Consider the following 14053-nt stretch of genomic DNA (forward strand, 5'->3'; position numbering starts at 1 on the left):
AATCCGTCGGAATATAGAAGTCTAGTCGGGGCCCTACAATATATTACACTTATGTGCCTAATATTTCTTTTCCGTTGAATAAGGTGTGTCAATTCTTCCATTCTCCTACTTCAATTCACTGGGCAGCTATGAAACGTATCTTACATTATCTCAAATACATATTGGGATATGGTCTTTACTTGCATTCATCTTCTTCTCTTACTCTTGAAGTGTTTTCTAACGCTAATTGGGCACGATGCTCGGATGATAGGCTCTCCACAGGTGCCTATGTTATCTATCTTGGATGTAATCTAATTGCTTGGGGTTCTAATAAGTAGGCCACCATAACACGATCCAGTACTAAACCGGAATTTTGGTCTTGTGCTAATACAGCCACCGATCGAAGTGTTGTGGGTGTGGTCGTTATTACGTGACTTGGGCCATTGTCTTCCTCAACCACCCATGATCTGGTGTGATAATATAGAAGCAACCTACCTGGTCTCAAATTCAGTTTTTCATGCCAGAACATGCCATGTCAAAGTTGACTTTCATTTCTTACATTATCTAGTTCTTAAGAAATTCCACCAAGTTCAGTTCATTCCTTCTGGAGATCAAGTTGCTGATTTGCTTACCAAATCCATTGGTGGTGCATCGTTTACTAAATTGCAACCCAAGCTTCATGTGTTTCCGCACCTTTCACTTGAAGGGGTGTGTTAGAGGATAATCATGTGATCCATACATGGTATAGACTTCTAGTGATGCTTGAACTCTATCTTAAACTGTTGTAGTCCATCTTATCTTGGACTCTTGTAAACTATCCTCTTTGAGTCCTATTATTGTAAATCACTCTTATTATAAATATCTAATGGTTTGGCTACAACACTCACCTAAACCTTTTCTATCTTCATTATTTCTTGTATCTAGCTAGCTCTAATTTTTCTAATCAATTAAGAACCCAACTACACTGACAAAACCAATTTCCAAAAAGATGTTAGCCATGCAAACGAGTGCTCTTATAGTGTCTAGGTGTGCCACTAGAGCAAAGATTTCATTGTAGTTCATCCTAGGCAATTGTGCATAGCCTTTAGCGATTAACTTTGCCTTGTGCTTTTGTATTGAGCCATTAGGGTTAAGATTTGTCTTGTAGACCCACTTGACTCCAATCACTTCCTTGTCTTGAGGACCCAGCAATTATCATTTCTTGTTTTTCTTGATCATTTTGATTTCTTCTTTCATCGCCTTCACCCATATTTCTTGTTTTGCTACTGCTTTAAAGCTTTTCAACTTGATAGTTACAAAGTTAGATGTTTCATATATCTCACAAGTGATTTTTTCAACAAAATTCTTAAATCTTTTCAAAATCTTAAAGACTTTTGACCTTTAATGCATAAAATAAACCTATGTCATTCTTGTATAATCATCAATTAAGAGAATAAAGTATTAGCTTTGTCCAAAGGATGCCGCCCTCATTAGTCCATAAAAATCTATATGTACTAGCTCTAGGATCGCCATGGCTCTCCATGCACTGCTTGATGGAAACAGTTTCCTATGTTGCTTACCAAGCAAGCATCCTTTGCATATGTCATTCATAACATGAATGGATGCAGATCCCTCATTATGTTTTTCTGATGAAGTACTTTTAGCCCATGCAAATTGAAGTGCCCAAATCTCTGATGCCAAAGCCAAGATTCATCTTCCTAAGCCTTTATATCGTTGTCTCAGTGTATTTCCATCTAAGTGAAAATTCCTTTGGTGATACATTTTTACCTTAGCAATCTCTAAGCTTTTATTGTTGTTATATATCATGCATGAATCTTCTTTGAAAAGAAGAGAATATCCTCTTTCCACCATTTGTCCAACACAAAAGATTATTTTCAATCTTGGGACTAACAACATATCTTGTATGAGTTGTGTCTCATTCTTTGTCTTAACAGTGATAGTGCCTTTACCTTCGATCTCCACTATTTTCCCATTACCAAGTTTGACTTGTGACTTGACTAACTTGCCTATATCTTTAAAGATTTTCTCATTATAAGCACCCAATTTTTGTTTGACTCCCTCTATAACCCACTTTTTGCACCCCAGATGCTTGATCAGACCTCACAAACTTCCTCAAAACATGCCAAACCCCAAGAAACCAAATTTTATCTTAAACACCCTTAAATTCACCGTTAAATCCATAAGATTCCCTTTCGATGGTCCCGATTATGCCACATCACCATACCCGTTACCCGATCAAACCCCATCACATGAAACCAAACCTTCAAACAACCAATCACACCAAATTTCATCCATAAATTCATTGATCTCGTCATTCATCCATTAGAGATTCCATTTTGACACATCTCACACAACGGTACTTTTCGAACAAAAAAGCCTATGATCCACACATCCTTGATATGACCAAACCCTCTAAACCACCTTTTAATTCAAATCCATGCCATTCTATCAAGCTTAAACCTAAAATTCTCTCATTTACCCATCCATTAAGCCAAGATTCTATTTTGGACCCCCTTATTGACCGAAAGACGCACAACGTAAATTCACAAAATTCCAATACCTTTAAAACCATCAACACTGCCATTAGACCCCAAATATCCCAAAATATCCACCACCCAAATTTCAGATCCAAAAATCCCCATTTTGCCCTTCATACATAAAGATTCTAAATTGACAACTCTCGTTGCTCATTACACTCAAAATCTTAGATTTCAATCATGACACCTCTCCCGAGACATTCAAACCTTCCCAAAATCTTCAACAACAACTTGATTGACCACCCACCAAATTTCAAACCTCAAAATGTTCATTTTGTCCTTCATACACAAAGATTCCAAATCGACTACTCTCGTTGCTCATTATACTCAAAATCTTAGATTTCGATCATTACACATCTCCCGAGACATTCAAACCTTCCCAAAATCTTCAAAAACCACTTAATTGACCACCCACCAAATTTTTGACCTCAAAATTTCTATTTTTCCTTTATCGAAAAAGATTCCAAATCGATGATCCTCATTAGCCACCACTATCCTAATCTAAGATCTTCATGGAGATACTCCATCCAAGACACCGAAACCTCCATCAACTTCTTGATCAACTATCCACCCAAATTCAGACATCAAAATACCCATTTTTCCCTTCATTCAAAAAGATTCTAAATTGACAATCCTCATTGGCCGCCACTCTCCAAATCTAAGTTCTTCATCAAGACACATCAATGAGGACCTTTAAAACCTACCAAACCCCATTAAAACCTCCTGATCAATGATCCATCACATTTTAGACCATAAAATAACCATTTTACCCTTGGCTTAAAAAGATTCCAAATGGATCATCCTCATCGCTCAATACGCCCCAAATTCAAGATCCATCATCACACATCATCTAACACCTCTAAACCCCATGAAGACCTCTTAATCATTGATTCATTAAACTTTATGCCTTAAAATTACCATTTTACCCTTCATCTATAAAGATTCCAAATTAAGGACTCTCATTGGCCGCTACTCTTTCATTTCAAGATCTGCATTGCGGTACACCCTTTGGTACACCTAGACCATGTCATCACCTTCCTAGACACCCGGATAAACTCTCCATTTTTATACCCAAAATTTCCATTTTACTCTTCTATCAAGAAAATCTTGATTCGACGACCCCCATTACTCAATACACTCCAAATTATGATTCCATACTTTGGCACACCCCTCGAGGCCATCAAACACCATCATTGCCTTTTTAGACACCTTAGAACCCCCTTAAAAAATTTTGTTACAAAATTCGCCATTTTACTCCTCCATCTACGAAGATTCCAATTCGTGCGATCTTGTTGGTTGAGAAAACCTTAATATCTTGAGTTTTAATCTTAACCCTTGAATCTTGCACACCATACCCCTTAGACTTGCCCTTTCATTGCAAAAACCCCTACACATTTTCAAAAATCACCCAAAGCCCCCACTAAACCTAGAATCAATCCTAGCCCTAGATTTGAGCCCCCCTTGCTTCTCCACCCTAGGATCGGCTTAACACTCACTTTAGCACCCCAAAACCCTAAATTCTAAAACCCTAGCCACCACCTATTCATTCCCCTCAAATTCAAATTTTAAATTGAAATTTAAAACTCCCCCTTTTTTAAGCCATTAATAGGGAGACAAGGGGGAGCCTTTTGAGGGAAGTTTTCTCCTTGCCTTAAATTCGGTCAAAAGGCAAAAGAGTAATCTAGGAAGCCCCCATCCCTTAGATTAGGATTGAACCATCCCAGCCATCCATCTCTTTTGTAAACCAAGCCCAAAACCCTAATCTCTCACACTTAAACCCTAACCAAAACTCTCCAAATTCAATTCCAACCCAACCAATTTAGTTCCAACCAAACCAAACCAACCCAACTCCATTCGGTTTAAACAAAAAGAAATAATAAAGAAAGGGAGTAAAACCTAGGACAAAAGGAACCAAACCAACCAAGAGAGGGGAACTTTTGGGATTCTCTGTCATACTCTCCTCCTCTCTCTCACATTCTCTCCATTCTCTCTTTCTCTCCATTCTCCGTTCTCCCTAGCCACTGAATTCTTCCTTCCTCCATTAACGAACCAGCCAAGACTCTCCATCTCCGTCGCTCACCCCCATCCTCTTTCTTCTCTTAACCAAGAATAAGGGAAAGAACAAGGGATCCCCATTCAACCAAAGGAAGCAAGGAAGAAGAAGAAGAAGAAGGAAGAGAAGGGATCATCCCTTCATCACTTTTGGCCAGGTAAAGAACCACCACCAAATTCACTCTTCTTCCACACACCAACAACCGAATAAGCCAAGACTCTCGACTCCATCCTCCCATCTTCTTCTTCCTCTCCACTCCCATCATCTTCTTCCTCTAACACAAACCATCACCACTGAAAACCTACCACTGAAAACCTACCACAACACACTCATCTCTCACATTCCACCAGTCCTCTTCCATCAACCACCAAATCCCCCTCTCACCATCTCCCATCTAGTAAAACCGAACTAACACCCCCCATTGAACCATTCTATTTTATTCAAAACAAAAAGGAGAAACCAAGAAGATAAGAAGAGGAAGAAGGAAGGAAGAGAAGAAGAGAAGGCCCTACTCCATTTCGGCCAAGTCAAGGAAGAAAGGAAAAACAAAACCCACATTACATCCAATCAAATTCAGATTGTCACTGTTTTAGCAATTCCATCACTAATTGTCTTTCAAAAGGTCACAAAGAGGTGAGCTTTTCATCTCATTCTTTTCTTTTTTTTATACATTTTTTTTTTTAACTTTATGGGAAACCTAGGTAGTTTCTAATTTTTGCATGTAATCCCTTTCATGTAGGTGATGTTATGTAAATATTTTGAGTAGTTTTCATGGTGGTTAGATGTAGGACTCATTAGAACATTTTGTTAATCAATTTGAGTGAATATCCCTTACCTTATAGTGTTTATTTTAATTAAAATTGAGTTTGTTTCAATGCTGAAATCTATTTACTTTCATAGCTTTCCAACTTGATTTAGTCTAGGTTAATTTTTTTTCTTGAATTTTTTAATGTTGGGAATCGATCACAATCGGAAGGGATTTTCATAGGGGAGCAAATCACTTGTGGCTTTCCATTTCCCATTTGCTTGGTAGGAATGAAGGGAACCTTGGATAAAGAAAGAGGGTGGCATGTAGTTTCCAACTCCTATGCTCCCTTAAGGGTTTCTCACACCTGAATTGAGAATGGGAAGGTTAAATCATTTGAGCAAGGAATCCCCTATGACAATCACCCTCTTTGATACATAAAATTACTATCATTCTTGTAGACATAATTCTTTTTAGTTTTTTTTCTTTATTTTTTTTTCTTCTTTTTCACTAAATCATGGGAATGGTACTACTTATAAATTGTGGAAAAGGGGTGCCTAATACCTTCCCTCTCTCCCCTAAAAAGTACCTAGATTAGCTTTGATTTTGGGTGTGAGTCATGTCTTGTTTTGTTTCTTGAACTTGGGAGGCCCATCACTCCCATGTTATTTTCTTTGATGGGTGGCAGCTCCATACCACTTCAACCATGGAGTGAACCCCAAACTCAATTTGGCTGTTCACACTCATTACCTATCATGTGATTACTACAGCCATTATCCAAATGCCAAGTATCATCTTTCACTTTTGAAGTAGCATGACAGGCATAAAATAGATGATTAATTTTATCATTCTCTTCAGAGTAATTAGCTTGACGTTTTTCCTTAAGATGGCAATCCTTCTCTACATGCCCAAATTTTTTACATTTTTTACATCATGATTTTCCCTAAAAACAGCAATTTTTTTCAAGATGACTGGTTTTCTTGCAAATATGACATCATGGATATTTTCCTTACTGAAAGGCATTCTCAATAGAGCTTTCATCATATGCCTATTCGGTCTTTTTTTGTAAGCTTCTTGAGAGCCTACGAACTTTATCACAAACAAAGTGGTGATATTTTTGTCTCCTCAATGGTAGTTATTATTAGATCATATTTTTCTACCACACTAATTAATATTTTTTCAACCACCGTTTTTTTAGTAATATCTTATCCATAGGCTCTTATTGATTAACAATTTCTCTCAATCTTGAATAATTATCTTTAATGGTCTCAGAATTCTTCATCTTTATATTCTCCAAATTCCTTCTAAGAGTGAAGTTTAATAGTAGGTACCTTGGCACTACCTTAGAACTCCTCCTTCAAGGTATCCCATGCACCTTTGTCACTTGTAGCACCACTAATTCTTGGAAAAAGTGGTTCTGTCATTATCAATTGTATGTAATAGAGAGAAAATTATCCTTCTTGATATTCTTTATAATTTCTCCTGCTCTACTGAAAATAGATTAGAATTTTAACTACTTTCAAGGATAGTAAATGCCTTATCTACAATTTCCCATAGATCTTGGGACATGAAAAAAGTCATCATTTTAATGGCTCAATAATCAAAGTTTTCACTAGAAAAAATAGGGATTGGAATCTGTCTATTAGCTAGAATGGTGGCCATGATAGGGTTTAGGATAATATGAAATTTTAGTTAAAAGGAAATAATTCCCGATGGCAATTAATGAAATGAGGCTCTGATACCAATGTTGGGTTATGGAGGAGAGTAGAATTATTAGGACTTGGGTGTGTGTTAGTTTGTAGAAGTAAGAATAGTGGTGTGAGAGAGAGTAAACTAGGAAAGGTAGAGTGGTAGCAAATGGTAAAGGCTCAAGACGTTGGGAAAATAGGCACTTGTATTGGTTTGTTCAAAAGAAGCACATGGCTAAGTCGGTGGACAAAGCCAACGGACATTCTAGAAGTTTAAACTTCTAGGAAGTGTATTAACTTTCAAGAATGCAGTTTTGCATTTAACTACTGAAGTTTATACATTTTCACATCAGCCATCAGAAAATGTGCACCTATATTGATTGCTGGCATAGTCAAATATTTGTAGGTGGTTGAGGGATGGAATAGAAATAAGCAAGAAGGGCCACGTGAGCTTAGAAAAAACATATATAATTGTGTATTCTCAATTATAAGTTGTTTTCTGCAAAATTTTAATTTTGAATGTTCATGAGTTCATTGTTTTGTTCGAACACAAAAACACGATGAGATCATAGAACAAAATGAAAGTGCACATGTTAGAAGTCATGCATCATATAAAGAGCATGTGCTTGTCAAGCCTTGCACTAACCTCCAATACATTTAGATTATTGATGGTTTGCGGATGATAGTAACAGTAAAAAATAGTAAAATATATGATAGAAAAACAGAAGAGTGGATCGAGAGAAAAGATTTGAAGTTGTATTCTGATATTTTTATCTGATGAACCGAAGCAGTACAAAAGGGGATATATATAGTAGATGGAGTTGGTTGAAGGTGAACCGACGTACATTGAACTGAGACTCACATTAACTCACCTTGGGAGAGGTATCAACTGACTTTGGAACTAATTAACTTTGGAAGATACAACGACTTTCATTGGAATGAAACAAACATTGGAAGGGGCTTAACTTTACTGTTATTCGAGGGGACTGATTCAACGACTTCTGGAAATGTGAAGCAGCATTTAATACTCCTCCTTGGTGCACATTTCAGCAACTCCAATCATCTCTCGTAATAATTCAAACTTGCCTTTTGGTAGAGCCTTTGTGAATATGTCAACTAATTGTTCTTCAGTTTTATAATGTCTGAGCTCTATTTCTTTGTTTCCTTTTGTTTCTCTAATAAAGTGATACTTGATGCCAATATGTTTGGTTCTGTTGTGAAATATGAGATTCTTTGCCATTGCAATAGCAGATTTGCTATCGTAGTAGATTTTAGTAGCACCAACTTGTGATTCTCCCACGTCATCAAATATCTTTTTGAGTCATATAGCTTGGCTCGTTGTTATTGTTGCTGCAATATATTCTGCTTCAACTGATGATTGGGCAACAGTTGTTGCTTCTTTGAAGCCCAAGAAAATATTCCTGATCCAAGTGTGAAAGCATAACCAAATGTACTTTTCATGTCATCTACTGATCATGCCCAGTCACTGTCTGTGTAGCCAATGAGCTTAGAGTCATGTGTGACTCTGTACCAAATTCCATATCTCTTTGTACCTTGCAAATACCTTAGTTTTCTTTTAGCTGCTCCATGGTGGACTTGACTTCGGTTCTGCATGAATCTTGATAATAGACTAACTGCATACCTGATGTCTGGTCTTGTAGCGGTTAAATAGAGAAAACTACCAATCATACTTCAAAATTGTGATTCATTTAACTTTGGTGAGCCATCTTCCTTTTTGAATGCTTTAGTGTTGTCTAGTGGAGTGGAGACTGTTTTGCACCCCTCCATTTTGAATTTCTTCAAAAGAGTTTCTATATACTTCTTTTGTGAAATGAATGTCCCTTCTTTTTCTTGAATTATTTCAATTCCAAGAAAATAGTGCATTAGGCCTAAATCAGTCATCTAAAAAGTCTTCATCATGTCATCTTTGAACTTCTTGACCATCTTCTCATTATTTCCAGTATAAATAAGATCATCAACATATAGGGAAACAATGAGAGTGTCATTTGTACCTTGAGTTTTGATGTAGAGTATCTCCTCTTGAATCCTTGCTCCAAGAAATAATTGTCGATTCTTCTGTACCAAGCTCGTGGAGCTTGTTTTAAGCCATATAGTGCCTTCTTTAATCTGAGAACTTTGTCTTCTTGTTCTTGCATCACGAACCCTTGAGGTTGCTCCACATAGATTTCCTCCTTAAGATAGACATTGAGGAATGCAGATTTTACATCAAGTTGAAAAGTTTTCCATTTCTTCTGTGCAGCTAATACTATCAATGCCCTGATTGTGTCAAGGCATACAACTGGAGCAAATGTCTCATTGTAGTCGATACCGTATTGTTGTGAGTATCCTTTGGCAACTATCATCTCTTTAAGCTTCTGGATCAAGCCATCTGAGTTAAGCTTTGTCTTGTAGACCCACTTAACTCTAATAGTGTCTTTGTCTTGTGGACGATCCACAAGATCCTAAGTCTCATTTTTTTCAATCATTTTTATCTCTTCATCCATAGATTTTCTCCAATTTTCTTTCTTAAAAACTTCTTTAAATCTTTATGGTTCTATGATCATCAAATTGCATGTTTCATATATTTTTTGTTAAGGATTTAGTTCCCCTTGGTGGTGAGTTCGGAGTAGACTGTGAAGCTTGTTCCGGTTTCGATTGTGTTAGCGAACTGATTTTATCATGATCTTCTTCAATTCTTTGACTTGGTAATAGAGGCAAGTTGATAGTCTTTCTTTCAACTTCTTTTGTCTCCCAATTGTATACAACATCCTCGTCAAAACTTATGTCTCGATTGATTATGAGTTTTTCTTTCCTTAAGCTATAGACTCGATAGCCTTTTGATTGAGTGCTATAGCCTAAGAAAATTCCTTTCTTAGTCTTCTCATCTAGTTTGCCTCTTTTCTCTTGTGGGACATGTGTGTAGCATATGCATCCGAAAACTCTGAGATGCTTTGCTGATGGCTTTTGCCCACTCCAAGCTTCAATTGTTGTCCTATCTTGCACAACCTTTGCAGGACATCTGTTGAGCAGATAGACAGCAGTGCTTACTGCCTCTGCCAAGAAAATTTTGGGAAGACCTTTTTCCATGATCATGGCTCTTGCAGTCTCCAGAACTGTTTAGTTTTTTCTTTCGGATACTCAATTCTATTCTGGAGAGTACCCAACTGTAAGTTGATGCCCCATGCCTTCATTTTCACAGAACTTGTTGAATTCATTAGAAATATATTCTTTGCCTCTGTCACTTCTTATGGTCTTGATGTTGTGACCACTTTGCTTCTCAACACAGGCTTTGAATTTTTTAAAGATATCAAAAACCTGTGATTTTTCTCGCAAGAAATAAACCCATGTCATTCTACTATAATCATCAATAAAGAGGATGAAATACCTGTTTTTATTATTTGATGGGGTACGCATTGGACCACAAACATCTATATGAATTAACTCCAATGGCTCTTTGGCTCTCCAAGCTTTGCTGGATGGGAAGGGTTGTCAATGTTGTTTTCCGAGCATACACCCTTCACAGACATTGTTGAACTCCTTGATAGCTGGTAGGTCACGCATCATGTTTTTCTGCTAAAGAAACTTTAATCCATGGAAATTAAAGTGTCTGAATCTTCTATGATAGTCACGACTCGTCCACTTGTGCTTGCATTGCTATATAACTTGCATCTTTCCATTGAATGGGGAAACATCTATTTTCTGTCATTTTTGTTTTTGCAATTTCAAGGGACTTGTCATGCTTATCATAGATTGTGCAAGAGTTTCCCTCAAAATGTAAAGAGTAACTTCTTTCTATCATTTGACCCACACCGAGTAGATTTTGATAAATATTGGGGACCAAAAGTACATCATTTATGTATTTCTTGCCTTATTTGGTGTCAACAACAATGGTGCCTTTGCCGGTTGCTTCCATGAAGTCGTCGTTACCAATTTTGACTTTTGTCTTGATTTTATCAAGACTATGAAAGATGCTTTCATTTTTAGTCATGTGGTTACTACACCCACTGTCAAGATACAAAGTATCCTTTTTTTCTTCTATTGCAGAATGACAAGAATAAAAGAGATTATTTTCCTCATTTTTCTTTTCTGAAAATTTAGCTTGATGGGTTTTCTTAAATCTACAAACTTTTTCAACATGGCCAAATTTTTTACAGTTTTAGCACTGTGATTTTCCTTTAAACCAGCAATCTTTCTCCAAGTGGTTTCTGTTCTTGCAAATACCACATGAAGAATACTTGTCATTATTTTCTTTTGGTTTTCCTTGTGGCTTTCTCCCATCAAGTTTTGGTTTATGAGACCATAGATTAACTTTAGACTGAAAGGCAGCTTCAACCGAATTTTCATTCTGCCTATCACGCCTATTTTCATATGTCTCGAGAGAGCCCATTAATTCAGTTGGTGGTAGTGTTTCTAGAACTTTTGTTTCTTCTATCACTGAAATTATTGCATCATATCTCTCTATACAAGAAATTAGAATTTTTTTGACTATTTTCTTGTCAGAAATAGTCTCTCCATAGGCTCTCATTTGATTTACTATTTCTTTTATTCTAGAATAGTAATCATTTGCAGTCTCATTATCCTTCATCTTAAGATTTTCAAAATCCCTTCTAAACTTCTGCAATTTAATAGTACATACCTTGACAGATCCTTGAAACTCCTCCTGCAGTGTATCCCATGCTTCTTTTGCAGTTAATGCGCCCATAATTCGAGGAGATATCTCCTCAGCCATTGCTTGCTGCAAGCAGAATAGTGCTTGACAATCCTTTTGTTGATTCTCTTCATAGATCTTTTGATTTGCTGAAAGAGTAGAGGTGTCTTCAGCAATGTAAAATCCTTCCTCAACGATTCTCCATAAACTTTGTGACCGAAAATAGGTCTTCATTTTGATGGACCAGAAGTCATAGTTTTCTCCATTGAAGATTGGAAGAGAAAGAGTGGAATGATTGACTTCTGTACACATTATGTTTAGAAGAAGAAATCACGCCCAAGAGATTGATCGAACAAGCTCTGATACCAATGATGGTTTGCGGATGATAGTAACAATAAAAAACAGTAAAATATATGATAGGAAAACAGAAGAGAACTTAGTGGATCGAGAGAAAAGATTTAAAGTTGTATTCTGATATTTTTCTCTAATGAACCGAAGCAGTACAAAAGGGGGATATATATAGTAGATGGAGTCGGTTGAAGGTGAACCGACGTACATTGAACTGAAACTCACATTAACTCACCTTGGGAGAGGTATCGACTGACTTTGGAACTAATTAACTTTGGAAGATACAATGACTTTCATTGGAATGAAACAAACATTTGAAGGGGCTTAACTTTACTGTTATTTGAGGGGACTGATTCAACGACTTCTGGAAATGTGAAAAAGCATTTAATAATTATAATTAATGAATGGATCAATGAGGCCCAAATCATCGTGATTTAGCTATTACAGAAATTTGCAGAGAAATATAGATTTTGTTGTTTTCTTTTTGTAGAGAGATGGATCAGTGGAAGCCTGAGGGTTTATGTCAATCTGTTTTTGCCATCACAAATTTTAGCAGAAAAATGCTTACTAGTATAAGAATCCATGAACGAGAAGAGGAGAGCACGAATAATAGAGTAGTGAACCCGTGAGCAAGAAAGAGAGAAGTGAGAGAGAGCAAAAGATAATGGAAGACAGAGAGTGAAGATGAGAGCAAGAGAAAGCAGGGAGCAGTAAGGGACGTGCGGGCCGCTTTTCTTTAAGTGGTCAAAATTTTGAAAATAGCCATGGTGATATATTGCATTGCTATATATGGTATTTTAGCCACCATTTCTTGTCCCTTCCTGAAAAACCGTGGCTAAAAACCAAAGAATTTATCAAAAGAGACACTATCAATTAGTTTTTATATTTTCATCTGAAAAGATGATGGATCCCATGCATTACAAAGCACACACACGATTAAACAAAAAGACCCCACAGTGAGAGGGGCGAAGAGAGTCCTCTCCCACACATCATAAGAGAATGAGAGAGAAAGAACAAAGTGATCAACAAATCCTGATTCCTAGCTAATCACATAATCCTCCCATGACAATCTTTAGGGCTTACCCAAAACAAAATTTAAATTGTTGCTGCCATATATGGTGTCGAGGGCAACAAGGAAATATCTTTAGCGTCCGAGGCTGACTGGTCAAATTTATAAACAAGAGAAGAGCGCTAGTCAATGGCCCTGGGTGTTATCCCAAGGGCAGAGACTTCGACTGTCAAAGTTAACCGAATACTCAAAAAGGGGTTGGACCATGCAAGAAATTAGGGCTCAGAGCTTATTCCTAAATAATCAAGAATGATTCTGTTAGGATTCTCAATATGTTTACCTTGAAGTGAGTGCCCCCTTTTATAGCTAAACTTGCCTTAGGAGTGGTTGGAAGCAATTGGCGATGTGTGCTATAATTTGGTCTGGCCAACGCCATGTGACATAATCTGAGGCCCACCAAGTATCTCTACATCATAAATGAAGCAATTTTATTAAAGTATTGCATTTGATATGCCTGTTAGTAGGCGTATTGTGTACTCCCCAATAGGCTTTTATTTTGCAAATTTTAGGTTAATGGAACCATTTATATTTCTTGTATTGAAATGCAATGTTCCTATTTTGATACACTTGTGTTATAGATTATGAAAAAAAAAAGAAATACAATTTTGCCTACTAAAATAGCAAAAACAGGAAGATGCCCTTTCTTTGTTTGTTCCCTTTTAGAATGTGATCCTATCTTAGAGTTGGGTAGTCGCTAATTATGTGGTTTGATCCCCGATTTCCCTGATAGAACTATTTTATTCAAACATAAAGATAGTCTAATCCATTAGGATTTGGCAAATGTTATTGTTAATACACAACAAGGCCAATCTAGTGCATTTTGGGTTGAGAACTCCATGATGACCAAACTAAGGTCATTATCTCATCTTCAGTTGGGTCAGAAAAATCATGCTCAAACTGAGCCCAAGGTGCTTATATAGGTTGGGCTGGCTTAGTTATGATGATCGACGTGAAATACATTGAGCCAAAAGTTGGCCTTATTGTTG

At 36.9% G+C, this 14053-nt stretch overlaps 1 protein-coding gene and 1 pseudogene across 1 annotated transcript; both read right to left on the reverse strand.

The window, feature by feature from the left end:
- The window catches only part of LOC148844337 (uncharacterized), a 37540-nt pseudogene extending 27445 nt beyond the window's left edge, over positions 1-10095 (reverse strand).
- Positions 10096-11158: 1063 nt separating this feature from the next.
- Positions 11159-11962, reverse strand: LOC148844338 (uncharacterized). Its single transcript, XM_088959538.1, has one exon. The coding sequence runs from the start codon at positions 11960-11962 to the stop codon at positions 11159-11161; it is 804 nt and encodes a 267-aa protein (XP_088815664.1).
- Positions 11963-14053: the final 2091 nt, after the last annotated feature.

Source organism: Nelumbo lutea, chromosome 8 (genome assembly GCF_056320005.1).
Source record: "Nelumbo lutea isolate HS-2025 chromosome 8, American lotus-T2T, whole genome shotgun sequence".
Lineage (NCBI taxonomy): Eukaryota > Viridiplantae > Streptophyta > Magnoliopsida > Proteales > Nelumbonaceae > Nelumbo > Nelumbo lutea.